The 26,434-nt window shown below is 34.7% G+C and overlaps 4 protein-coding genes across 17 annotated transcripts; 2 read left to right on the top strand and 2 right to left on the bottom strand.

Annotated features, from left to right (window-relative positions):
* Positions 1-7,730, top strand: LOC143900625 (nose resistant to fluoxetine protein 6). Its single transcript, XM_077412200.1, has 13 exons — positions 1-1,406; positions 3,501-3,748; positions 4,266-4,459; positions 4,602-4,702; positions 5,064-5,276; positions 5,376-5,589; positions 5,799-5,964; positions 6,069-6,148; positions 6,240-6,335; positions 6,403-6,532; positions 6,976-7,150; positions 7,352-7,494; positions 7,572-7,730. The coding sequence occupies exons 1-13, from the start codon at positions 1,190-1,192 to the stop codon at positions 7,728-7,730; spliced, it is 2,136 nt and encodes a 711-aa protein (XP_077268326.1). The 5' UTR covers positions 1-1,189.
* A 209-nt stretch (positions 7,731-7,939) lies between these two features.
* On the bottom strand, positions 7,940-12,256 carry Mtm (phosphatidylinositol-3-phosphate phosphatase). 5 transcript variants are annotated; one of them, XM_077412202.1, is made up of 10 exons: positions 12,108-12,256; positions 11,193-11,424; positions 10,993-11,094; positions 10,212-10,664; positions 9,669-10,134; positions 9,429-9,604; positions 8,932-9,039; positions 8,605-8,789; positions 8,333-8,537; positions 7,940-8,248 (listed from the first exon to the last, which is right to left on the bottom strand). In XM_077412202.1, the coding sequence occupies exons 2-10, from the start codon at positions 11,316-11,318 to the stop codon at positions 8,096-8,098; spliced, it is 1,974 nt and encodes a 657-aa protein (XP_077268328.1). In that variant the 5' UTR covers positions 11,319-11,424; positions 12,108-12,256; the 3' UTR covers positions 7,940-8,095. The 5 variants fall into 5 exon arrangements, with proteins under 5 accessions (XP_077268328.1, XP_077268331.1, XP_077268330.1 ...); XM_077412205.1 differs by having other exon boundaries at positions 9,669-10,116; XM_077412204.1 differs by having other exon boundaries at positions 11,193-11,393; positions 12,108-12,209.
* A 786-nt stretch (positions 12,257-13,042) lies between these two features.
* Positions 13,043-22,857, bottom strand: Raf (serine/threonine kinase raf oncogene). 10 transcript variants are annotated; one of them, XM_077412189.1, is made up of 6 exons: positions 22,638-22,857; positions 22,308-22,406; positions 22,154-22,238; positions 20,507-20,643; positions 18,453-19,928; positions 13,043-18,258 (listed from the first exon to the last, which is right to left on the bottom strand). In XM_077412189.1, exon 6 carries the CDS (start codon positions 17,950-17,952, stop codon positions 15,433-15,435), a length of 2,520 nt encoding a protein of 839 aa, XP_077268315.1. In that variant the 5' UTR covers positions 17,953-18,258; positions 18,453-19,928; positions 20,507-20,643; positions 22,154-22,238; positions 22,308-22,406; positions 22,638-22,857; the 3' UTR covers positions 13,043-15,432. The 10 variants fall into 10 exon arrangements, with proteins under 10 accessions (XP_077268315.1, XP_077268319.1, XP_077268317.1 ...); XM_077412193.1 differs by having other exon boundaries at positions 20,507-20,639; XM_077412191.1 differs by having other exon boundaries at positions 22,174-22,238.
* A 289-nt stretch (positions 22,858-23,146) lies between these two features.
* On the top strand, positions 23,147-25,682 carry LOC143900637 ((3R)-3-hydroxyacyl-CoA dehydrogenase). The gene is made up of 4 exons (XM_077412239.1): positions 23,147-23,306; positions 24,200-24,316; positions 24,600-24,975; positions 25,054-25,682. Exons 1-4 carry the CDS (start codon positions 23,267-23,269, stop codon positions 25,268-25,270), a joined length of 750 nt encoding a protein of 249 aa, XP_077268365.1. The 5' UTR covers positions 23,147-23,266; the 3' UTR covers positions 25,271-25,682.
* Positions 25,683-26,434: the final 752 nt, after the last annotated feature.

Here is a 26,434-nt window from a genome sequence, read left to right as displayed (position 1 = left end):
TGAGGGGTTAATCATTCATTTTTTATCAACATTCGCCGAGTTATTGCAAAAAAATGTCTGACATTTTTCGGGTTTACACAATTTTTTTAAAAGTAAACTGAAATACGATATTATGCGCGCAGTTCACTTCTATTTTAAATGTCACATTTTCCTAATATATTCCAGGTCTTTACGTTCTGAGATAAATTGTCAATCTAATCATTCTTTTTTTCAGTTAAAATATTAGATACGCTTTTGTTTATTTCTATTCTTGACATATTGACAGTTCATAACTAAATCCTGGATGAAAAATAAAAGAAAATTTATTTTTTGTGTTTTTCAACTGCGGCATTTACTACTTAACTGGGTGGAAAAATTTGTAATTTGTGAAAATTCAAATAGACAGGTCAAAACAGAAGAAGAAAATACAATTTTAAAAATAGTTTCTAATTTCGCACAGAAACTATATAAAAATTTATAAATTCACATTTTATTGCCTTCTTATAAGATTATTTTCTTATACGATTCTTTATACGTTACTGGAACATTACAAGCGCGCGCTATGCGCGCGCCATTTAGCTTTTTCATTACAAATACAAACAGAAGCGATACGAGTGAAAAATCCAGACAACCAATCAGCATCGCGGAAAAAAGGCCTCAATTTTTCGGTACAAATAAAATTCACTCAGTTAACATGCCATTTTTAAGATTGGATGGATGGATATTCATCGGATGCCAGAGCATACTCGATGATCAAATGTACACAATAACGTGGTGGGGCTCCGTAACGACATCGAAAAAGTTGACGGGGAGGACGTTTCGCTTTCCACTGCAAATCCACCATTAACTTCTCCCTATATAGACCAGTCTGGTCGCGGTCGTCGAATCTGGCTGATCAATATTAATCTCCACTGTGCAAATCAAAAAATATCCGCTGACAAAACTTTAACGTTTGCGCGGACAAAGTTAATAAACAGAGCTTTCTTTAATATACGATTCGTCAGGCTAAACGTGGCCCCTTTATCTCTGCGAAGAGAATGATCTTGGATCAGCACATTAACGAAATTTGTTACACGAGCAAAACCCATTTTCACTCCGTCGTATCTCCGAAATTGATTTCACGATTCGGTATCGGTATTCGCCACAATTTCGAATAACGAGAAAACAAAAGTGACTGTGACTGTGACTGTCGAGTGCTAAAACATGCATTATGTCGCGTCAGCGGCTTTTTTGTTTTTACATTTGCAATTTCGCCGTGTTATTCTGCGTATCTGCACAATTTCACGGATCTAACGAAAACGGTATACATTTACTGCCCGCTTATGCTATCGCCACGAGAGCCGGTCTTCTCGGTTCGGCGACATGTGGGATAGAACTACGAGATTTTCAAAACGCTGTCGATCAACGTATACTATGGGGCTTGAAGAGTGAGTAAAATCCATTCTTAATCATAATATCGTATCGATAAATCGAATGCAAAGTCTGAAAAGCTAAAATAATCTCTCGCGTTTGTTTTATATTGAATTGTTTCTTTGATGCGTGCATGTTGTTGAATTGCGTGGCTGAGTTAAGAGTTCTGTGGCTCTTTCTACGTTTGTAAAATAATTGAGAGATTAAAATAATTAATTTTTCTCGCGATGTTTATAAAAGTGCACTTATAAATAAAAGGTATCTATAATAATAAAGAGTCAAATTATTTCAGTGTTTCATATCTATAAAGCTATTGATTTAATCCTCAGAGACATCATATAATTAAAGATTTTGTAAATTACATACGGTATATAATTGATGCATCCCCGTAGAATGTGAATTAACTAAGTAAACTAATTCTTTAATTTCAAGCGATAAATTCAGTTGATCGAGTTCATCGACTTAAAAGGCTCAGCAAAAAGATGATCCACTTCCGGGATGATTTTAAACGGGTTTTTAAATTATAATTTATAGATAGTTTCACCAACGTCTCGATTAACTGCAACCTTCGATTAAACTCGCTCTTCGTCTCTTTCCTGAGGTTATGGTGCGTCTCCACCTGAGAGTAAGAACTCTCGAGAGCAAAAAGAAAGAGAGAGAGAGAGATACTCTCGAGAGTCTCTTTCTCTTTCTCTCTTTTTGCTCTCGAGAGTTCTTACTCGCAGGTGGACACGCACCTTCAGAAAGAGATAGTTAGAAAGAGATGAAGAGTTTGATCAAAACCTTAGCCCAGTATTTCCCTTAGGCCAGTATTCATAGTCAGTTCTTATATTTAAGATCGTCTTAAGTACAATATTAAGATATCATTTTTTTAACCAATTCTACAGAGCCGTATTAGCATCTTAAAATATTACTTAAGACGGTCTTGAAATGAGATCCGACTAAGTAGAGTCGATACAAAAACGTAAGCTTTATGTCGACCTTTCTGCGCTATCATTCTTCAGCTTCCTTAAAATGCAGCCTTAAAATGCAGCCTTAAAATATGACGCAATAAGGTAGATCGTTTATTATTAAAATTACAAGCTTGAAAAGTGGCGCTTATTACATCACTCGTCTAATGTTCTTTTTCCTCTCGATTAAAGAACAAGCTGTTCGGGGCGTGTGAGCTGCATTCCGAACGTAATTCGTTTATACACACATTATGCAACATTTATTACCGCCGCGATTGTGTCGTATACGCGTAACTTTCGTTTAGAGTTTAGAACACTTAACCGAATCAACTTTCTTCCGCGTTACACAAGGAACAAGTTTCTCAGCCGCATGTGCAAGGGAAAAGCGTCTGTTACGCGGTCAACATCGCACGATTTTCTCTCATTTCATTTCGAGGATCTTGCATCTCGCGGATTCTAGCACGCTCCGCGTATCGCGGTGTGCCTGTAACGTTATAGAGAACACACGTTATATATAGCTGTACGTCATAAAGAGTATGCACACTCTCTTGGGTACACAACGTATCCAATACACATCTTCGTGCGTGGCTCGAGTTCCGAATATTTTTCAATGCTATCATGTTTATTTATAACAGAAGCGATTTGAATGAAAATTAAATACAAACAATCACGAAACGTTGATAAAAATGTCATTCTTCTCGTAATTAGTATTACTTTAATTAACAAAAATATTTCACAATTAAAGGATTTTGTAAATTATATATATGCGGTATATAATTGATGTATCCTTATGTAGAATTGTGAATTGACCAAGTAAAATAATTCTTATTTCAAACAATAAATTCAATTACGATATCTCATTGTTCTTAATAGTTTTCCTTTTGTGAAGTGCATAATAATAATAACACATCGGGATATATAATTATGTTACGTAATAATAATTGAAACTACAATAAAGCAAATCGCGACATGATTAAATTAAGGAGTTAAAAAACATGGAGAAATCTGAACAAGATATCTATAAAAGTTGTCTTTCGCAATTATCGAACCTGCCTTCAGCAATTAATGAAAGTCTCAGTGATTAAACAAAATTGAATGAGAAATGCTATTCAATATTTTTGCGTGAATAACAATTTAATTGTGTATTTTTATCTTCTCAAGCATTGGATTCTAGCGGCGGCCCGAAATCGGGTTTCCTTTATGGAAATAATTTTTGGCTGGGCAGTCGCAGTCAGTGCAGCGATATAATAAACAGGACTCCCTTCGAGATCGCAAAGCGGCTTATATTAAATAACACGCGCTATCGCGATCCACGGGATGAAATCCCTCCTTTCGAATTGAATTACTTCGTTGCTCATCTCAGACACAACGGTACTTTTCAATACCACGGTGGCGGTATAAAAAACGAAGTAAGTTCTTCGTAAGATTAATTAATTAGAATATATCGCGTCTCAAATCACCGTAGACTTTTTAATTTTCATTTTTGGTCAAGTTGTGCAGCAATAATATATGTTAACCAATCCTAAAAATCGCACATTTCTATATTTCTATATTTCTTGCATATTACAATCTAGATAAATCTTATTGCTTTAAAATTAATGCGAGGAAATTAAAATTATTTTGTTGCTAACGTTATTAAAAACATTATTGGGCCTAAACACGTTAAACGCAACTTGTTAGTCATATACATATATGGCATATAATAAATTATTTAAAAAAAAAGTTACAATAAAATTGGCATACGCATGCAAAATAGACTTTTTCGAGCACGTGTGTGATCTTTTTTGACGAAATCTCGCTGATGGACAAATGTTCAAATTTTTTAACGTAAAATTATAAAAAATTTTCAAAATATTAACGATTGTTGGCATTGTGCCTGATATTAAGATATATTAAAATATATGCTACATAACAGGTTGTTTTTAGGATCTTATTACACTCGGCCTCTGCTTACCCGCGTCCTGCTCCGTGAATAATGTAAGCTTCATTTTGGAAACAATATTTCGTGACAGAGTTCTCTTAATCAATGATCTTTATTCCTTGGATCTCAGCCTGATCCAGGTAAAAGACTTGAAGGACGATCATCAATGGCTACTGAGTGGTGGGATACTTTTCATATGGTACGTCAAAAAACGCAAAAACAACAAAAATTAACATTATAGTTAAAGCAATCATATATGTACGTCAAATTTTCATGTACCTTCCGAAAGCCTGAGGAAGCAATGGAAGAGATACCTGCATATATTAATTTTATGGTTTCAGTGTTGTTTTAGTGCTTACCTTTATCATGATGATAAGCGGCACAATATACGATATATTCATATATCAAAAATATTTAAAAGCAAAGAGTAAAATTGCCGTTAGTAAGTATATTGTCTAAAGCTTCTTAAGCATCTTCGACTATATATATATATATATAGTTGATATAGTCTACTGTCGAAGTATGACGTATATTGTAATCTTTCACCGTATTCCAAAAAAATAATTTTATGCTCTCTGCGCATTGAAATTATTTAACTATAATTTGAAGTAAATATTATTTCAATAAAATTCCACAAAAAGATATTTTTCCCTCCCTTATCTCTTATTATGCATTATTCGTTCCTATGTGTTTTAGGAACAAATATTTAATTTATTTTTCAATATTTAATTTTCTCTGTCGACAAGTATCTTTCGTGATTTTTACGTCAATGTAGATGCTAAAGATTCTGAGTTGTGATTTAGGAAAAAACGCGGAAATGACAGATTCGTCGGATCCACGTGAGAAAAATAGAATCGGGAACGTACTAATGTGTTTCTCTATTTACACAAATACGAAAATAATACTTCGCACGGAATTGGACGCCGACGCGATACCCGTTATTCATGGTTTACGGTTTCTGAGCATGATTTGGATAATCATAGCCCACACCATATTTTACACGAGGGACTATTTCGGTAAGTGTCTCGAAACACAAAAATTTTAGAATTAATTATTTACGTAATACTGGCGTAACTATAAATTTGCATGCACGTAATATCGTTTCATGTACGTAGACAATAAAGTGTGGGCTTTGAGATTCGCTGAGGGTATCCCCATTCAAGTGATAAGCAACGCGACCATATCGGTCGATACCTATTTTTTTTTAAGCGGATTTTTATTGGCCTACTTATATCTGAAGAATAAAACGGACATAGAACAAAATAAGCCAATTAATTGGAGGGAGATGTTAAAGGAGTTCTTTTACGGCGTAATGAGAAGATTTATCCGGTACGTTTCTCCGTTATCTTGATTCGCGCGGACAATGAACAAAGACGACGCTGTCAGATAGCGCGACAGCATCACTGGGTACACTAATGAGCGGAATAAGAAAATACGATTTAAAAAATTCAATTCAACGGCAAGCTAGACAATAGTGTGTATGTGTGAATGCCCTTTTCACGTTTATTAAAAAGTTAATTCTAAAAATTCGTTTTAAGATTGACACCGCCTTACATGATGATGATAGGAATATTGCAATTAAACACGGCTTGGTACGACAAGATCTCGCAATTCTACATTGAGGAGAGATCGCACGAAATTTGCCCAAAATATTGGTGGAGGAATCTCTTATACATAAATAATCTGTTTGGTCATAATTCGATGGTACGAACGTCAATTTAATTACAATATCAATTTGACACGCTCGAAAACGTGTGAGAGATTCCTTATCCTGAATTACCTATTGAAATTTCTATTTCCTTTTGTAGTGCATGACCTGGAGTTGGTACCTAGCCAGCGATATGCAATTCTTTACAATCGGTCTGGCGCTCTTAATTCTGTCGACTGTGTAAGTTAGATGATCATTGACGAACGGAATGTTACACAATTCTCGCGCATATTATCTGAAAAAATAAATATAAGCTACGAATTTTTTTCAGATATTTCTATACGGCTGTTGCTTTGTTAAGTGCACTTCTAATAGGCTCGATTACGCTAAGCGGCTATATCTCATACATTTACGAATATGTCCCGACGTAAGTTACATCATCTTATTGATCGTGAGATTAATTAGATAAATGACCGTCCTTTGTGTTATTACAGCTTGGACGAACAGTACAGACTTATAGATGTCTTATACTATCCACCATGGCACCGAATTGGTCCTTATATTATTGGAATGATCACAGGTTACATTATAACAAGACTAAACAAAAAAATAGTCTTGACAAGGGTAGAGTATTACTTGTACTTTTAGATAAGAAAATTGGATAAAAACGTAAGCAATCTCGTTGGAGCAATGAAATACGTAGACTACTGTGTAATATTTAGAGATGTCAATTAAAAATTGTCATTTCTAATGATTTAAAGCGTGGATTTAAAATGTCTATCACACAAATTAACAATGCTAGAATAATTTCTAAAAAAATAGCTTCGTTAAAAATAACCGATTTACTTAATCACACACCTATATCTGCAAGCACAAGGTTTTATTTGCTTGTTATTACTTAATAATTCTGTCAAAAAAGTTTTTGCTATTTGTGTGTACTAATTGATCACCTGTAAGTTAAAATACGATATTATAGTAATAGGAAATCATGTAAATGTATAAAAGAATTATTTAACTCAAATTCAAATTATTTTTATACGCTATAACATTTTAAATATAAATTTCAGAACGCTTTAATTATATACTGGAGCCTCGGTAGCGTTTGTAAAATTTTCGTATTATTCGGCCTTTACAAGCGACAGATATCCGTTCTGTCTACTGCTATTTACGTTGCATTAAGCAGAACAGTTTGGGCTATAGGTATAGCATGGATTGTAATAGTGTGCTCTACTAAGCACGGAGGTTAGTTAATTTTATAGAATAATATATAGATAAATATATTATATCATATCAACGTAAATAAAATGTAATACACTATTCGTAACTTACATTCTATTTAATCTCTTTTTAAAAGTATTTTTGTAATAGCAAAACAAATAAAAATAATGTTATATTTTAGAAAAAAAAATTATTCTTGTTATCAAACGCTTGACTTTATTACAGGCATCGTTAAGGAACTATTAACATGCAAAATCTGGATTCCCCTTAGCAGACTCACGTACTGTGCTTACCTTTTAAATCCTTTTATCATAAATTCGATTCGCTTGCATAATGAAACATCCGCTCATTTAGAGTTTCTGTCCATGGTAAGTACACGAACATTCCGAAAAACTCCAACATCGACCGAAAAAAATACGCTTATTGTCCCAATTTTCGTTTTTAGAGCGCCATGGTCATGGGACACATGATGATTAGTTACATCTGTGCTTATGTATTGTCCTTAATGGCAGAATCACCGTATATCTTACTAATGCGGTCGTTCATCCAGTCTCGCAGCAGGAAAAAATATAAAGGACATAAGATTATAATTTCGCACACGTGATTGCGATGAAAACACTGTAATATCGTAATTGTTATTAAAACCAAATGAAATAAAATCGATTTTTGCTTTTATATTCTTTTATATACCATTTGTGCGAAACCGTATTCGATTTTGATGAAATTTAGAGATAAGCTGGATATAATTTGCGATATAAATTATACGGAAGGAATGTTTCATGTGCGATTAATTCATTGAAACGCAAGAATGCGCACGAATCTAGATTCGTTTTATCAAGTAGGCATATTATACATAGCATCCACCAGCAGAATTCAGTCAAAATATCTTGTATCTGGCTCGAAAGAGTAGATCAAGAGTTTACAGCTCATTTACAAAACTACAAATTATCAGACGATCAAAGTTCCCCGCTATATATGAACTGGGGAATGTATTCTGGGTGGCGCCGGCGAGGTAACGGATCGATTCGCACGTGAGGCCTGTTCGCGTCTACCTTCCTCCAGCTGCTTTTCAAGCTGCTCTTTCAAGACTAGAAGCTCCCTTGTTCTTTGATAAACAGGATCCTTGAAGCAGACAAAAACAGGTATTTCGACGAAAATACTCATAAACTATTTAACGTGACAATCTTATTAGATATTTTCACATACCTGTTGCCGCATACTGGGGTTCCATCTACAATACAGACTTTTCCACGGTTTGATGTACCGCATACTAGCAACTGGCATTAGGATGAGTTGATAGTTTGTACCGGACCGGTAAAGAGGATTGAGATAAAGAGGTAATTGACTATTGGTATACGACCAGAGGGAGACTGTTCTTTGCTTCACTTGCTCCTGCACTCTCTCGCGTTCGCTGTAAATTTTATTATATAACTCGTGTACACAGAAATGTAAACCAAATTGCCCATACAAATAAGTACCTGCTGAACAAGAACGTTCCAAATCTGCAAGAGTAAAGATGATCGAGAATAGTAATTAAAAAATGTTCGTTGAATTCGAAAGCATTAGGGAATTGCCGCATTATTTGCCAAACGCAATCGATAAATTGTAAAAATACCGGCGATCTATCTGCATCGCTGTGGTGTTCATCACCGTGGCCTATCCTCTAAAAAAAAAACTATTTTTAATTATAACAACTATAACAATAATATAAAACAAAAATTTGATTGTATATCTCATAATGGTTCTATTTCTCTTATGATTAAGAATACAAAACATCGTAGAAACTTAAAGAAAATTTGATGTACCTGTTGAAATTTATGTCCGAAGCTAAGCCACTCTTTTTCTACTAGAACCTCAAATCCCTTGACTGTTCTATAGTACGGATCTAACATTAACATTGCGAGAGCTGTAAGCTAAAAAAGACAATAACGATGTATACATGTAAGAAATATTGTAATGTTTCCTCTTTCGGTCCGTATATACTTGTCGGTACTGTACTGGTCAAAATCGATCAATACAGATGATTTGCATCGTTACAATTTATTGAATTTTCCCAGCTGGAATGTTCGTTAAGAAAATGTATTTTTAAGAATAACTTTTAAAATTTGAATGTTAAAAATATATTTATTTATATAATTTTATAAAAAGTTATAGAGAGTAAAGAAAAATTTTCAATCTAAATACGCAAAAAATATATTTTTCATTCAATCCATTCTCAAAAACACATTTCTTTATCAAAACAATCAGGATAGAAAAGCTTCTTAAGAATAAAACTAATCAATTAGAATTAAGTGCCATTTACCTGTGCTGTTCGGTCCCAACCGTCGGAACAGTGAACTAGAACTGAAGTCTTGTGATTTTCGACCTTGTCCACAATTCTCACAGCCCCAGCGAGAACACATTTGATATGCTTAAGCCACATCGTTGATTCTATGCCTGATAGCCAGCGAGCCTCGTCAATTGTGGGGAAACATAACTCTGAAACAAAGTATATATAGACTAAAAGAAAACTTTATATTAGTAAATACCACAAATTCGATACCTTTTAACTTCCTGAGACTTTCTCTCATAACATGTATATTGTGAATATCGAGAAAGACCAATTCCGCATTCTGATAAGCGTCTTCGCTTTCGTATCCACCGCCTTTCGCTTTGTTCGCTATCGCGTTTGGCATCGGCCGCGCGTCCATAATAAAGAGTTTATGACTTTGTGCGTTAGCGTCCATTATCAGCTGGACATACCTCTCGTCCTCGCGACTTCGTTTGCCCCCGACGCCTACTAACGGCTGAGCGCAACGAGTTATCGTCGCTTGGCTTTCAGGATGAATCCACGAGAGGACCGGAAGTCTGCCTCTACTCCTAAAAGATGCGGACGCTTGAAGATCCTCGTCGATCGCTGCGGCAGGTACCGCCCAGACAGCTGGATAACTGTCGCATAACGAATATGTGTCATTGATTTTGGATATTTTCCACATATCGTTGTTTACACCCTGAAAATTAACAAAAAGCTAAATCAAGTTTTAAACAAGTCATCATAATGTTTCAGTACTTTTGAGTTTTAAAATATGTTTCTTGAGAAACATACCATCCTCTTTAATTCTGCAATAGGTTCGTAAACGTTCCAACCATTTTCAGAAAAGGTTTCAGAGTATTCAAAGGCAAAGAGAGGTAACTTGTGAGATAATGGAAAAGAATACTGTTGTAGTTTTTCGAATACATCTCGTCTGGAATGGTTCTCCTGCTTATGAGCAAATCTGAGATTCCTCATATCCTTACAAAACACCTCGATTCCATAAGAATTTTCTCCTCTGCTCGACGCGCCGCCGACTTTTTCAATCCGACTAACGACCCCCAACGGCACTTCAACGACGTAAGGTGTTTCTCGATCTATACTACGAAAATGAAGCTTGTAGTTCGTAACACTAAGGATCCCTCTGGCAGGTCCCGAGTAAGGACACAAATAGGTAACTTCGTGCGCAATGCCTTGCACCCGTTCTCCATTCAGCAGCGGTGGTCCCGTATCTCCTCCAGTCAAATTCTAATCAAAATAGCAGTATAAATGCCGTTATAAATAACCAGTAAAAATATTGCGTAATGATGAATTTTGTGATAAAAAGAAAGTTTTCCTGTTTTCTACAACTTCAACAGAATAAACGGCAACAGCAGTAAACGTGTTGCAAAAGTAAAAGTGAAATAATAGGAAAATGTTTTACACAACAGAAATACATGGTATTTCAACAAAAATGCATATTTTAATATTTATTGACTATCATTGAATATTTGTGTGTGTACCAACGAAAAGTGTCACAATTAATGTGTAAACAAAAATAAAAACCGCTATGCTTAAGCATTTGCTACAAACTCACTTTTACTTGATTATCTTTTTTAGCCTCTAGAGCAGAGACTATGTTATTATCTGTTGAAGTGGAGCTTGAAGAAAAACTTTTTGAAGCTTTTTCCCAACTCTCCTAAAGAAATTTATAGATTTACTCAAGATATTTCAATGTACAGTAACATGCTGGGTATTACCGATCACAATCTTAATCAAATAAGCTCTGCTTCGTACCAATTCCTGACCCATTTTCGAGTTAAGCGAACTGCTCTTGCTGTCTGAGTTGAGAGAATCTGAACTGGCATTCTTCGAATTGCTTTGTTCGGCACCTAGAAGTTCCGCACTGCCTCTCTTTTCCATACTTGTATTAAAGACAGTCCCAAATTTCTTTACTTTCGTTGCGACATCCTTATTTTCAGCTTCATTTACTATTATCTATGATCGTATAAACATAAACCGTCTGCATCTGTACACAAAAAATTATAGTTTGTATGACTGAATTTGTTTAAAACATTACAATAAATTGTAACGTTATATATTCTTGCCTTTTTATTACTATTCATTTTATTGCAATAGATAAAATAATTAGATTACTATGAGTAATACTACCAGTTTCTCAGACTTAGTGATTCAGTAATTATCTACAGCGGAATTGATTTACGAGTTCAACTCGATAACAACGCGTTCTCTGAATATCAAATCAGACAGGGCATCCGCACATATTTCTAAATATATTTAATAATAAATATTGCCCGAATATGGCCGAATATTCGGATACTAAACCATGCCAAAGCACATAAGAAATATATGTATATAAACAACGTAATATTCAAACGCTTTCGTATGCGCTCTCGACTTCGGTCTCTGTAACATAACCTCACGAAGTTCGCAGCGCTCGTGATAACACATATACAAGCATGAAATAATCCGAATTAAATAACCCAACGACACATCGCGCATAGTTTCACAGAAAACTCACGACGAGAAAAGAATTAAAAAGTAGGATTACAACCGGAATCCGGAATTGCTATGGGAGAGCGAATCGTGCCGTGCCACGCCCAGAGACGCGCACAGTTGGCTTTATTATCCTCGGAGACGTGCAAAAATTCCAGTCGCATCGAGGCTCGTGCCGACGCGTCGGATACGAACCTGTTTTCACTTTGTATTTATGCAATGTATCCCGTGGCGTTTTCGCTCCTGTCAGTGCAACATACTTTTGACAGACGCGGCCATCTTGCACGCAATTGTCGACAGGTGACGCCACCCGCCACGCTCCTCTCCTCGGCGGCTCCACGTGCATCGTGCACCTGTTCCAGGGGAGGATGGCTTACCGCCATGAAAAGAAAACGTTTTGAAAACTCCTCCTGTCCTCCATATATGTCGAATTCTCTCGATTCTTCACGCTTACCGCCAAACGTCTTGTTAATACTCTTTTGAGTGCCAAGACTGCGCCAAGCTGATTTCGGCATTTAAAAGTGTAATATATAGATATTATTTTAACATTTTATTGCTTTTTTAAATGTTTTAATAAAAGCGATATTATTAATTTCTTTAATGTCTTAAATATTTATTTGTTAGTAAAATTATTCTTAATTAGGTAAATAAGACCGTCACTCACAAATGGGTGACAGCAGGTAACAATGGTACTCAGTGTTGAAGCAGGATTTGGGGAAAAAAAATCTTTTAGGAATGCGTATCTATAGAGACTTTTGAAAAATCTAATATTGTATTATTCAAAATATACTCCTATTAAAATTCTCATTGTTATTTTTATGAAATTATATTTCCTATAATAAAAATTAAAGATTTTACACCACGTTTGTATGTTTCATTATATGTATAAATGTAAAACTGAATTATAACTGATTTTAAAACTAAAAAAAAAATACAAAATTTATATTCCACACAAATATATAAAATAAGAGAAATGTCGAACAATAATGACGAGTTGATGAAGAAACTCAACTAAAATTATATAAAAATGTATATAACATATAATATTTACTGATCCAACGAAGTTAGACGAGGCGTATAAGGTCTAAGGAAAACCGAAGCTGGAATCGCTGTAGAGAAACAATTTCACATTCATTATACAAATAATACAGAGTAATGTATTTTATATTTTTTTACATATATGTGTATACATTCATACACATCCATACATATACATGAATAAGGTAAAATAACTTTCTAAGAGAAAAAAAGGCTACGAGATTTAACTGAACTATTTTACCCAGTAGTCTTTACCGTCCAAGCTTACTCCACCTTGACCAACATATCATTTTGTTCTTTTTTTATGTATACACGTATATAAATAAATATATTTCTTACTTTTTATCTTCTTTTATAACGTATATACACATATATATATATATATATATATATATATATATATATGTATATATATATATATTTATATAAAAATATATTTTTTAAATCCATGTTTATGTTTTCATTCTTTTCTAGTGGAATGAGTGAAATTTAAAATATGACACAGCGACATTTTCCAATGCTAATTAACAATTACATTGTATTTCAGACCGATCCTAAATTCATGCTATCTCGCGTATTACAAATTTGCATTAAAAATTTTTACATTTTACATCGTAAAGATTCAAATGCTGTTGTAATACAAGAAAGCACATTTGTTTGAAATATTATTTAACATCGATTAAATGACATTATAAAAATCCACATATAAGTCCATACACACACACCCACCCCGTCGACACAAGAGCAGATCAGTTATATTACATCTCTGTTATAATTTCGCATTTATTTACATTGTTGAGTCGAAATTATAACATATATAACGTAACTGATGCTCTGCTGTGTCGACTGGACAATATCTATTTTCTTTTCTCGTTGTTTGGTTTGAATAATGAAGCCTATAGATTTAAACTGGTGACGCGATATTTGAGTTAAATTTAGAGACGCAAGGTTTATGATAAAAATTCCATAAAAAGTTTTACGAAATACATGTAATTAATCATCTTATTAAATTTTAATACATACATTCTAATACACTTGCTACTCACAACAAATATAGGTATCTTAGGCCATTCATATTCGGAAAGCAGAACAGAACACCGGCCGGAACACTAATCGTTGTACTAATATTACCAGATCAAACTGCTCTGCTTGCCAATGAATATGTATACTACACACCCTTGAGAAATGAAAGAAGAATGAAATGTGAGTATATATTTGAGATAAAATGAAAGTAGATATATAAAAATCACTTTGGCCCTTGGAAAAATATCTCGTAGATAAGTTAACGGCCAAACACGACTTACAATGTCGTTTCTTTCTTGTAACTTACAGTTTTACATTATTCCTAAGCAGAGATCTAGATCGAAATATTTCAATTCGATTACTATATATTTTATATATGTCAAAAATGGCACACGTCTCTCCATTTACTCGTAGTATTCATATATTGGTCAAGTTTCACTTATTATCGATATAAATGTTTATACAGCCGTTTTTGGATAAGTTAAATAACACCAACTCGATTTTCAATTTATCGTAGACTAATATAAGACGAACCAGTAATTTAATTAAAAGATGCCGAACATTGAATAACAAATTTGGAAATAATCAGAATCCATGAATAAGTTTTACGAATAAAAACTCAGCAAAAAAAATTTATAAATATGGTAATTGATTTAAGATGTGGTTCGATCCAGATCCCTGTTCATAGAGCTTATAAAATCAATAGACGCTACATCACATATTATATACAGATACATAACATAACATATATATACTCCTTTTTTACAAAGATTATTTCTTTACGGACTTTTTCTCTTTAAAAATGCGTTTATTAGCAAAACTGTGTTACTAAACCTATAAGAAGAACCGACTGCGCATTTCAACGGGTGCATTCAGCGGAAAAAGCAGCTCATAGTAAGCGCTCAGTGATTCTTTAATATTAGTTCTTGCCTTTAGTTCCTCGTTGGATCTATACGTATAAACCAATCATATTAGAGAATCTCACTAAGCTCACTAAGCTGCTTTCTGCACTGAATGCTCTTATTCACATATACCTGCTGTAGAAAGAAAAAGGAATCTCTGATATATAAGCTTACCTTCTCTTTCTAACTCTGAGATAGTGAGATTGAACTGTATTTACACTTAGTTTCTCCCTTTCCTAATCGACCTATCACTAAAGGAGAAGGCGCAGTAGGACTCGCACTATTGGAGCAAAAAAGTTACCCTTCTCTGATAGTGAGTTTAAATTGCACTCGTGATAAGAACTTCTCTCTTTCCCCTAGCGGTCGACCAACTGACCAAATCGCTGAAGGGACCGAGACTATGTAAAGGGAAAAGCTTGGTGTGTGTGCAGTTTCGCTCATTACATCTTAACTCGATACTTTTGTTCCCCACTGTAAACATATTATTTATGATTAAGGTAAGAAACATGTCACAATTCTTGTTCCAATTCTAGCTAGTCCACTGTTTGTTGTCAATCTTAAAAGTCATTGAAGACATCTTCAACACTAGCGCTAGCGTTTGTATTTGCATTAATGTTAGCGTCATCGTCTTTGTAATCGTCAGCGTCAGATGTGAGAAAGTCTTGAACATCATCAGCTCTCTCAATATAAGTATCTGCCAACTCGTCGGTCTTACTTGGTAAGGAAGTTGTTCTTCTTATCTTCGGTGTAAATTTGAAAGCGGCATACGTTCGCCTCAAGATGCAGGGAAACAACGGTCGTTTTTCTCTCTCAAACGCGATGCACTGTATTAAAAGGTCTTTGAGTTTTTTAGGTGTATCGGAACGCAGTTTAGTCAAATTGGGTGACAAGCAGCCACGTCCTACGTTATATATAATACATTGTATCTGGGCCCCTATGCCGACATACGGTATGTCACGGGCAAATAATTCATACATCACTACGCCAAATGAATAAACATCACTTTGAAAACTATAGGGATTTTCATTCTCTCTCATTCTCAGGACTTCAGGAGCCATCCAAGGAATGGAACCAGCTAGCTGTTTTTCGTGATCCTTTATATCCTTTTCTTTCTTTTTAACCCCTTTAGTGTTGTCGTCGTCATCATGATCGTCGTCGTCGACGTCGTCATTTGTGTCCGGGTGTTTCTTGTTACTTCTCATCACCGCGAGTCCAAAGTCACCGATCTTCACATGAAGCCCATTGTGAAAAAATATATTGCGACTCTTCAAATCTCGATGAAGGATGTTTCGCGCATGTAAATAGTCCATACCTTCTGACGTTTGTCTGCAAATAATTACAATTGTAATCATCTCAATTGGGTCTTCTTCAACGTGCAAGCGCTGATACAGAGATTGTCCCTCGCACAATTGTGTAATTATCGCAAGATAAGGCTTGCAAATACAACCCATAAATGACAATATACGTTGATGCCGAACTTTACGTAAAACATTCACTTCATTTCTGAACATTTCTATCTGCTCCTGTGTGGGAACCTTAATTTTAAGTTTTTTTATTGCTACAGGTCCATGCCAGTCAGCCTTATAAACTGTTCCATAAGTTCCCTCCCCAATTTCATCCTCGAACGAAACATCTTCAGCCATAACTTTCCAATCTCTTACAGAATCTTGGCTGAAGATACTATCTTCCTCGGAATCATTGGATCCTGTATCATCGACACATGGATTATCTTGATTAATTGATTTCTTCTTGTGTCTTCTCTGTCGACCGTATCTTCCATATTTTGCATTTCGCTTTTTTGTTATGACTTGGGTGCTCTTATCCACTTTAAGAGCATTCGATTTAGCCGAAGTTCCTATTCTTCTGGAAATATCTCTCCGAGAGACCGAAGGTACGGGTACTGGTCTCGCACGAACTTGGACAATTCCTGTAGTTGGATTATTAGCTAATAATCTTTCATAATAAGCTTTTCGCCTTTTTACATGTTCACAGAGTCTAGAGGCATAAGTTACACATTTTGTATGAAATTTTCTATTGCACGCTTTGCAATACAATCCATACAGGACACCTTTTTCGCAAAAATGACAGTAACCTAATAAAAATGTATTGCCCACGAAATGATGTGATAAGAAAACTGGAACAGGAATTTGTTCTAAAGTTTCCACAAATACTTCATTGCATTGCAAAGTTGAAATATCCGTATCCCAAGAAATAAAATATGTTATGCGATGTCTAATGTAAGCTGCACAGTCTTCCAGAATTAATTGCCGACGTTGCATAGGTTTGGCCACTGCTTGCCTCAAAGTAAGTCCTTTCGTTATTTTTACAGTGGTATGTTGATTGTTTGGGAGGTGTACCAGTAGTATAGTAGAACTTTTTTTAGTTTCTTTACTCGTCTTTTTTAATTTTTTTAATTTCTCCATTTCCAGTATTTTTTCTTGTTTATCTTCAAGTTCCATTTCTTTGCATTGTAATTCGTGTAGTTTATCCGTTCCTTCCATATATTCCTGTAGGTATTCTTTCTCTGGGAATGGTTTATCATCTATAACAGATAACCAGCGTTTGACAGCAGTTGCGCAACAAGACATAACTTTTCCTATGTTATCTATCTCAAATTTCAAGGATTTTTTTTGTAGAAGAAGAGATTGATACGAAGTCGAATGGCTTGCCGTTGATGTTGATGTTGATGGAACTGCTAGCTCTGATGGAGTTGCTGGCTCCACGATCGACTGTCTACGATCGGCTCTACTGTCATCGTGTCCATTGGGTTTGATCATCTCATCGTCTTGAACAGCATCTTGGATTTCTTTGTGCAACAGATGGCTTGCGGCTGACGTTGATGCGACTGTCATCTGTAAGATTTCCAATTCTTCGAAGTCGTCAGAATCGGTCATGGTAGTCGCATCTTGGACTACCGTCCAAGTAATTTCGGACTCTCTGCGCCACATTTTCAATTTAAATGACGAAGCTGTCGATGTTGATGCAGCCACCTCTGCAATTTCTAGACTGTCATCAAATTTATAAGGCTCCGTCATCTTATTTTCATCTTGGGTAGCATTCTGGGTCTTTGCTGCCATACGTTGAGGCACCTTAGTGGATACATTCGTGCAAAACCTGACTGAGGATTGTCTGTTTGAGGAGAACTTTCTATTTTCATTGTCGTTATCTTGAAAGCACCCACACACTCCTCTTAAGAGAGCTCTAAATGCCTCTATTTTGCTCACAATAGTTCTTTAACTAATCTTCTAATTTCCCACTTTCTTTTCTGTTCTCGTTTGCCCGCACTTTGCTTTTCACTGTACCGTTGTCGTCTCGCCACGCATATGTTGACACTCTTCTTCGATGTACTTCTTGTCATAGGTTGCACGTGCTGCGTCGAATTTCTGTAATCACACAACGATATGCGACATGTAGTTACATTCTTTTGTTGACCAAAATATTTGTCATCTACAAGCTTAACTGTTTTCTTTTGCAACCATCAACCACATTACATGATACAATATATTGATTTATATAATATATAAATAAAATAAAAAATAAAAAATAAAACATATATATAACCCCTTTTTTTTCTTACCCTTTATCTTTTGCTTGAAACTCGTTGGCGGATCTGATTGGATTGCGTGTGTGTGAAGCAAACTGATTTCTAAAAGGTTCAAAACCAAACTGTGGCAGGAACGAGCAATACGCAGATTTTAAAGGTCAGTGGTGCGCCGGTGCTGCTGGGGACCTTCGCAATATGATCCCCCCCTCCTACTTGTCACCTTGACCTCTTCATGTGCCCACACTTCTTCTCCCTTTCCCCTTCGCCCTTCCATTCCACCTTCTCCCTTTGTTGTCCAAAATATTGAAATTGACACGAGAATTAGCGAAAAACACAATAATCACTCGAGAATCGCCAATGCAAAAATTTCCGCCAGCGAATGTTAACCATCCCGATTGATCGGACGATATATGGCTCCATTTGTACGAAGTCCACGGAATATCCGAGATGAGCGCAGCGGAACGCGTTAAAAGTTCATGTACCAGTAATCTACGATTAGTCCACAGCACAGCCCCGATTGTTGTTCCCTCGCAGGTTTAACGCTTCGCCGTGCATCTTGACGCGCACCCGATCGATGAAGCGTTTAAATTTAGATCTTGTTACGTCGTCATAGCATTTCATGACTTTTGGCTGTCGGCCGCGTTTGACAAAGAGAATTGGCGGTATCGTTGCCACTGCTGATTATCCCGACCACCCATTCGATCAGCAACGATTCGAGCACTAAACCGCACTGCAAATTCAAGTTCACGGGCAGGTTCAAGTTCAATTTTTCCGTAAACACACTTGCCCGTTCACGTAGCGCGTTCTCTGACGTCACTAGAAGTACGCTTTGACGTCAGAGGCTTGTGGCACTATCGCCGAGGCAACGGAAGGTCGCTCCTCCATTGGTTGAACTACATATACCTCCCTCCCCAAATGCGTATACTCAGGGCTGACAATTGAAGAATACTCGAAAACCAGAGTCAATGTACCCGACAAACAAAATCAATACAAGTTATTATTATCAATCTATCATATTTTTCACAAATTCTTTTACCACGATTGTAATTTTGTTTATAACTATTTCAGTTTTACATTCATTCTTTGTACATTGACCCAGTATCTTTGTGTTTTCAATCTGTTATTATAAACTACCAAATACTTAAATCTCGAATTCTTCAAAATGCATTACGAAGCAATTGATAACCCCGATATAATATACAAGCGGTAGCTCGATGTGACTTGCACATGATTTAACATCACAAGTGATCCGAAAGCATTCGACGAATTCTCCTTTCGGCGATACCGTATTCGAGACCGTAGACGAATTAACACACTGCACAGTGTTGAAAATCTTTCGGAGAGTGAGTTAATCCGAGCAATCAAAAAGGAATTTTGAAAGTGTTGCAAATTGTCTTGTTCAACAGCTATAGAACCTCCATTGAATTTTCACTAATTTTTATTAAAACATTGCCCTTCGAAGATATCATAAAACAAGACTCCAGACGTCGGCGTTTGATCAGCCTTACTCTAAAACAAAGAGATTCACAATTACTTTCAATAATTGAACACCGCACTGGCAAACATCAAATATCAGTGCCAATATCTATTGGCACAACAGATTAAGGGGAGAGTTTACATAGTAATTAAAAATAAAATTTGCGAATTTATTTCAGGCAAAGAAATGAAGTTCTTCGTTTAGATGTTATTTACGACTATATTTGAAATATAGAAAATTAAGTTGTAACATAAAATTATAGAAGTTTTCTGTCATTGAAAACAAAATCGAAAATTTCGAATGCCTAGCGTTTTGCCAAGATTCCGTAACTTCTAAAGAAGCAATTTGTTACATTTCTAGTTTAGCCATATATATCTTATATTTTTTTATAAGTTTTGTATTGCAAATTCTATAATATATCTCAAATATAGCAGTAAATAACATCTGAACGGAGAATTGTATCCATTTATTTCTTTCTCTAAAATAAATTCTCATTTTTGCCTTTAGTTTGACTTATGAGGTAATTAAATGACGAAATAAAATCTCTTCATATTCAAACTTCCTGCCTTTCTTTAATTCTAATAAATTTCAATATATAAATTCTTCTCACCTTTCGGTACAAGCACTATAAACTTTGGTTTGCTCAATTACAGAGCAAATTTATGTCACATCGGATCCACTCCAATGAAATAAAATACAATTTGGTTATTCGGCATTCAAACGAATAAATCATGTTGGAAAGTCTACCTGAAAAAGATACTCAATTTAGAAAAATGCCTTAATTAACCGATTCACTGATTGTGAGAAAAAAAGACTGCCAACTTTTAGCCGGGATTGAATTAAATGAGAAGTCAACAGAATTACTGTGCGAAGCTAAATTATTTTCTGACAGTACAATCTCTGACAATATTTTCTCTCGCCGTAGTAGATAATTTTCTTTAGCAATGCTTGACAAATTTATGGATAAAATGACTAAACATGACAGCGGTCTCCTAATTACTGCTACAACTTCTTAAAAAAATCAAATCTTTCGTCAAGCGTGCAAGATAACGACTATAAAATTAAAAAAAAAAAAAATACGATAAATCAAGAAAGATCTCATTTCAAGACTATCATATATATTTCTCTTTCCAGAAATAGATAATATATTACTTCAATAGAAACGATTTGTTTTTACCACAAGAAATTTAATTTCAAGACTCGAAAATACACTAATATATTCAATCGATGTGTTTTAATGTAAAAACAAAAGTTTAGAAAACAAAAATTGTCGCTCGTGATTTTAAAAGCAGAAATTAAAGTTCATGCGTTTAAAGATGATAAAATCCGTGACAAAACAAAGTGATACAACTATCAAGAGACACGGTAGTGTGAGTAGTGTCTCGCGCCAAGTACACGCAAAGCGAAACCACACCGTGACTTTTTTACGCGAACGCACGAGTTGCGAGTACCCGAGATTTCAATAACGAGTGAACGGTGCTAAATACGTGCTATAGGATAGAAAAATGGCACACAAAATATGATATATAATATACAATTTAGCTGAATTTCTCGCACACAGTTCATCCTTTCTCTTTTTCTCTCCAATGTGAAAAAGGAAAAGAGGGAAGATGAACCGTGCAAGTAGTTCAGCTAAAACAAGCAGGCCTCTTGCTTCGAGTGAAAAGTTGGAGGAAACCCATGTATCGGTTCCACGTGGAACTGTACAATGATAGATCGTAGATCTTGTTTCGCTATGATCAGTACTTACTTCCAATGCAAATGAACTTATTACTGTATACATTCCACATGGGTTTCAACTTTCCACGCGAAGCAACGTTCATCTCACATCACTCAATGCTTGCATGTAGCATCGTACGACTCCACATGGGTTTCCAATTTTTCACGCAAAGCGAGGTCCATCCTATTATTCCCTGCTTTTTGTGCTCAACCACGTTATTATGTTACATACATTTTGTATTTCGTGCACTATTTCTTTTAACGCACAATGCTTAGCACATGCTCATATCATACAATGACAGATGTATCCTAACCTTAAAATATCTCAAATATTTCAGCGTTCTAATTCCCGAGTTACAAGCGATGAATTTTGTTTTTTTAATTTTCATTATTATATATAAAAACGCAATCAAATAAGTGTACTTTTTACCAAAATCTTAGATGAATTCCCTAAACTAAATATTTATTTATTTTATACGTCGAGCAAAGATTTAAAGAATGTGAGTACGTTAAAAGTATATTAAAAAGTGATATTTACACAAGAAATCTCTGTATTACCGCTGAGATGAGGCGCCGGTAGTCATACTTCGCTCTTGCATATTCAAGATCGTCTTAAATGAGATCTGAGATCGAATGAGATCTTGAGACGCTGTATCACGCTGTATTTACATACATATGTCCGTACGTTGCACCTCATACATGCATATACACAGCTGCAGTCATTTCATCGATCGAATGGAGCGTATACGCTTGTAGCGCGGACTATTTTGGTTGATATGAGATTTCCTAACCTAAAAGAATGTCACTCTTAATGCATTGTAACTTTTTTTTACGTTTTTTCGAGCTTATCTTTCACTTTTCAAACCTTGTTTTACACACAAAACACTATCAATTGATTATATATTATTATATTTTCACAAAAATCTGAGGTGATGAGAGGGTTAAACTAATATTTATACCAAATTTTCTAATCTTGCTTCTATTGTTTTTACAATCAAAGCACATGTGAAATATCTCCTTACCGAATCGAAGGCTTTCTATTCCACAGATATTGTTTCATTCAAGTGTTGTGGGATCGAAACGATCGAACAATAAATTGGAAAAAATTCTTGAGAACAAGAGTGGTATGTGGTATACGCAAATATACGTATAATAATATATAATACGCATGTCATATGATTCGTATATGTATATACTTGGCCGGAAATAAACGTCTTTTTAAAGAATCTCTATATGAAAACGTTGGTATTTCGCGTATGAAGACTTTTGAAGTGCAAAAGTGTTTGTGAGTCATTCGTTTAATTTTAATTAATTATTTATTATTACACCATACACATTTAGCCAAATTTACATGGGCTACAATGCGAGTCGTAAAGTCGTGACGTCGTGAGTCGTAAGAATTGACCAATCACAACGGTCGATTATTCTCTTCAAATTTCATGTGATTGGTCTATTTCCTACGACTCACGATCCACGACTCGCATCGTAGACCCCGCATAAGATTGAACCATGGATACCGCCTTAAGTCTATTTTTCTTTTCTTTGTTTATCACTTATTGTTCGTGTAAATGTAACTTAAATGCTACTTCATACTCGGACAGTGTTGATCGTTTGGTTACGTTAATTTTTTCAAAATCGCAGCTATTACGATATGTCGAAGCTCATAGCTGGAAAATTAGCATTAGTTACTGGTTCGTAACCGTTCTTTTTTATAGGTCGATAACTTAATTATTAGGAGCCTTTTTTTTATACTATTAGACTTATAATTTAGGCCCAGTTCAACAGTGGCCAGTCAGCTTAACTAGTAGTTAACTTTCACTCTCCGTCTCTTTCTAACCTCAGAGGTTAGAAAGGAGGCCACTGTTGAACTGGGCCTTAAATAATTAAATTACCAAACTTTAGATTATAACAGTTTTCCTTAAATAACTATTCGGTTTAAATTTCATTATATTATATTATATGAAAATGTAATTGTCAGTGCTGAGCAACTGTTAACATAGCAAGAATTACATTATACAAATACATATAGATTTTGCATTTTTCAAGCGACTGTTAATGCTGAGCAATCATTACGTAGCAAGAATTAGATACAAATACATATATCGCTTTGACAGACGCGAAAAATGTTCAGCATTAACAATTATATTTTTATATAATATATTCTTGAGTATTTATATATTAATAACGTGCCGTATCGAACCGAACCTGGTTTGATTCATGATTGAGAGTACCACCAGACCATCTAAAGAAAAGAATTGATGTGTTAAGTGTTTAGGTTCCATGCTTTATATTTTGATGAAACTATATTTATCTGGTCTTTTCGTGTAAAAACGAAAGTTTAAAAAACAAAAATCGGCACTTGTCACGGTAAGACCAGTAATTAAGCGTTGAAAATGACGTATTTAGAGGTTGGAATATCTGTTTACCGATGATGAGCATGCGCTGTGTTGAGATTTACGATAGATAGAAATAGCGCGCAAAATATAAAATGTAACATATAATTCATAATTTATGTGTAGATGACACAAGTAGATGTAATCTTGAAATCTGTGGCACAATCTTGACTTTCTCAATCACGTTTTAGGCGCTGGAAGCGGTATCGGAAGAGAAGTATGTCGAGTTTTTGCCCGAGAAGGTGCTAACGTTGTCGCAACCGATCAAAATGTTAAAACTGCTGCGGAAACTGTAGCCACTTTGGAAGGTCCATTTGATTCTATTAATTAATATCTTTATCCAAGATTTTGAAATCAATATATCAGAATTATTATTATTGCATTTGTAACACTAATATCCAAGATTGAAGTCAATATATCAGAATTATTATTATTGTATTTGTAACACTAAAATCTTAATTAACTAAAATTATATCAATTTTATTTTACAATCTTCAGCAATTCTATGAATTATATTTTACTCTATTTTACTCTATAACTGTTTGTTACATTATTGATTCAATATTTATTAGTACGCTCTTACTATTACAGGTGCTGGACATGTTGCATTGAACATTGAGGTCACTGATCAAAAGAGTATCGAGACAGCATTTGATCATGTCTTAAAGAAATTTTCAAAACCACCTACCATCATTGTTAATTCAGCGGGCATTGCGCGGGATAACTTTTTAGTGAAACTCAGCAACAGTAACTTTGACGATGTAATCAATGTCAATTTAAAAGGTACTTTTCTAGTTATGCAAACTGCTGTTAAAGCAATGATAGCTGCAAATGCAACCAAAAACTCCTCGATTATCAACATCAGTTCAATTATTGGTAAACTTGGGAATATTGGGCAAAGCAACTACAGCGCGTCAAAAGCTGGAGTGATAGCTATGACAAAGAGCGCTTCCATGGAGTTGGGACAGTATGTATTAGATATATATCGACTACTTTATTTAAAATATTTCTTAACACACACACAAGATAAATATATTTTCTACAGATTTGGGATTCGGGTGAACGTAGTACTGCCTGGTTTTATAGATACTCCTATCATTATAACTGTACCTGATAAAGTTAAAGAATTATTGATGAAAAAAATACCGTTGCAAAGAATTGGAAAGCCACAAGAAGTGGCAGAAGTTATCGCATTTTTAGCTTCTGATAAGAGTTCGTATGTAAATGGAGCATCTATTGAAGTTACTGGGGGACTACATTAACTTTTATGAATTTTATTCACGATTAATAATATAATATAACTCAGGAACAACCAGAAATCAATATAAAATGTTAGCAAATGTCGCGAAACGAGATGTTGGCACAAAAGTGACTTAAAATGTGCGAGAGTGTTATTTTATATCTGACTGGCACATTTATACAGAAATATGCTTTTGCTTTTATAGTCAAAGGGAATGTTAGGCACATAGCAGAATATAAATATTACATGGGTAGGATAAAACACAGTGATATAACAATGCTCGTGCATATTAAGCATAGACACGTATTGATATACAGGATGTTCCGTCATGAAACCAACAAATATTACCAGCATGTTTGGATGATCATTGTAAGCAAATAGAGATGTTCCATGACGGAACATCTTGTGTGTATATATATATATATATATATATATATATATATATATATTCTTTTTAAAGAAATATATAATATAAATGCAATATATCAAAGAAAAGTCTGTCAGACAAAAGAGAAAACCGATTAAGACGGTCGATGTCTTCCTTTCATAGATGCGCAGACTTGCATCATTTTTAAAATTTATTCTTGAAATTGTTCTATTGAGAAAATGAAATGTAACATTCCATCGGTCGCAGTATCTGTGAGATACAGTTTCTAACTTTGAGATAGCACTGTAGCTAAACAATAAGCAGTTGAATCTCTGTCCATATATCCTTTTCTTTTAAATTATGGTTTTGCACGGTTTCCATGATCAGATGGATATTAAAAAATAAAAAGGTAGTTTAATCAATTCGAATATGGTAATAGTTTAATTAGAATATGGTATGTATCTGAAAGATACATACGATCATTGGCATAACTTCTCGCGACCGATAGAGTGTTAAGTCAGTATAATATTACAGATTGAAACTTCCTCTATTTGTGATGGAAAACTATTTCACTGACGAAAATCATAAAAATTATACTGATCATGCTTATTCACATATTATATATCATATCTTAATATATTAAATATAAATTTTTTATATTGTAAGTATATATTTTTATCATATTAAAAGTATAAATTTTTATATAGTATATTAAAATGTATAAATAAAATATTTGTTTACGAAAAAGTTATACATGTTAATATTTTAAAGAAATTGTAGGAATAGCATACTATATTAAGAATGTTAAATATGCAACGT

The sequence above is a fragment of the Temnothorax americanus genome, unplaced genomic scaffold (assembly GCF_048541705.1).
Source record: "Temnothorax americanus isolate GAGA-0224 unplaced genomic scaffold, ASM4854170v1 Scaffold3, whole genome shotgun sequence".
Classification (NCBI taxonomy): Eukaryota; Metazoa; Arthropoda; class Insecta; order Hymenoptera; family Formicidae; genus Temnothorax; species Temnothorax americanus.
This window is presented reverse-complemented; position numbering and strand designations above follow the sequence as displayed.

What these genes read in the sequence shown, in the direction of transcription:
- LOC143900625 (XM_077412200.1), top strand. Translation starts at nt 1,190, where the DNA reads ATGTCGCGTCAGCGGCTTTTTTGTTTTTACATTTGCAATTTCGCCGTG. An exon ending in ATTTACGAATATGTCCCGAC is followed by an intron (nt 6,336 to 6,402) that starts GTAAGTTACATC and finishes GTGTTATTACAG; the next exon opens with CTTGGACGAACAGTACAGAC. An exon ending in GTGCTCTACTAAGCACGGAG is followed by an intron (nt 7,151 to 7,351) that starts GTTAGTTAATTT and finishes ACTTTATTACAG; the next exon opens with GCATCGTTAAGGAACTATTA.
- Mtm (XM_077412202.1), bottom strand. Translation starts at nt 11,318, where the DNA reads ATGGAAAAGAGAGGCAGTGCGGAACTTCTAGGTGCCGAACAAAGCAAT. An exon ending in AAAAAGATAATCAAGTAAAA is followed by an intron (nt 10,665 to 10,992) that starts GTGAGTTTGTAG and finishes TATTTTGATTAG; the next exon opens with AATTTGACTGGAGGAGATAC. An exon ending in GGAACGTTCTTGTTCAGCAG is followed by an intron (nt 8,538 to 8,604) that starts GTACTTATTTGT and finishes TAAAATTTACAG; the next exon opens with CGAACGCGAGAGAGTGCAGG.
- Raf (XM_077412185.1), bottom strand. Translation starts at nt 17,952, where the DNA reads ATGGCAGCAAAGACCCAGAATGCTACCCAAGATGAAAATAAGATGACG.
- LOC143900637 (XM_077412239.1), top strand. Translation starts at nt 23,267, where the DNA reads ATGTCGAAGCTCATAGCTGGAAAATTAGCATTAGTTACTG. An exon ending in AAAATTAGCATTAGTTACTG is followed by an intron (nt 23,307 to 24,199) that starts GTTCGTAACCGT and finishes ATCACGTTTTAG; the next exon opens with GCGCTGGAAGCGGTATCGGA. An exon ending in AACTGTAGCCACTTTGGAAG is followed by an intron (nt 24,317 to 24,599) that starts GTCCATTTGATT and finishes TTACTATTACAG; the next exon opens with GTGCTGGACATGTTGCATTG.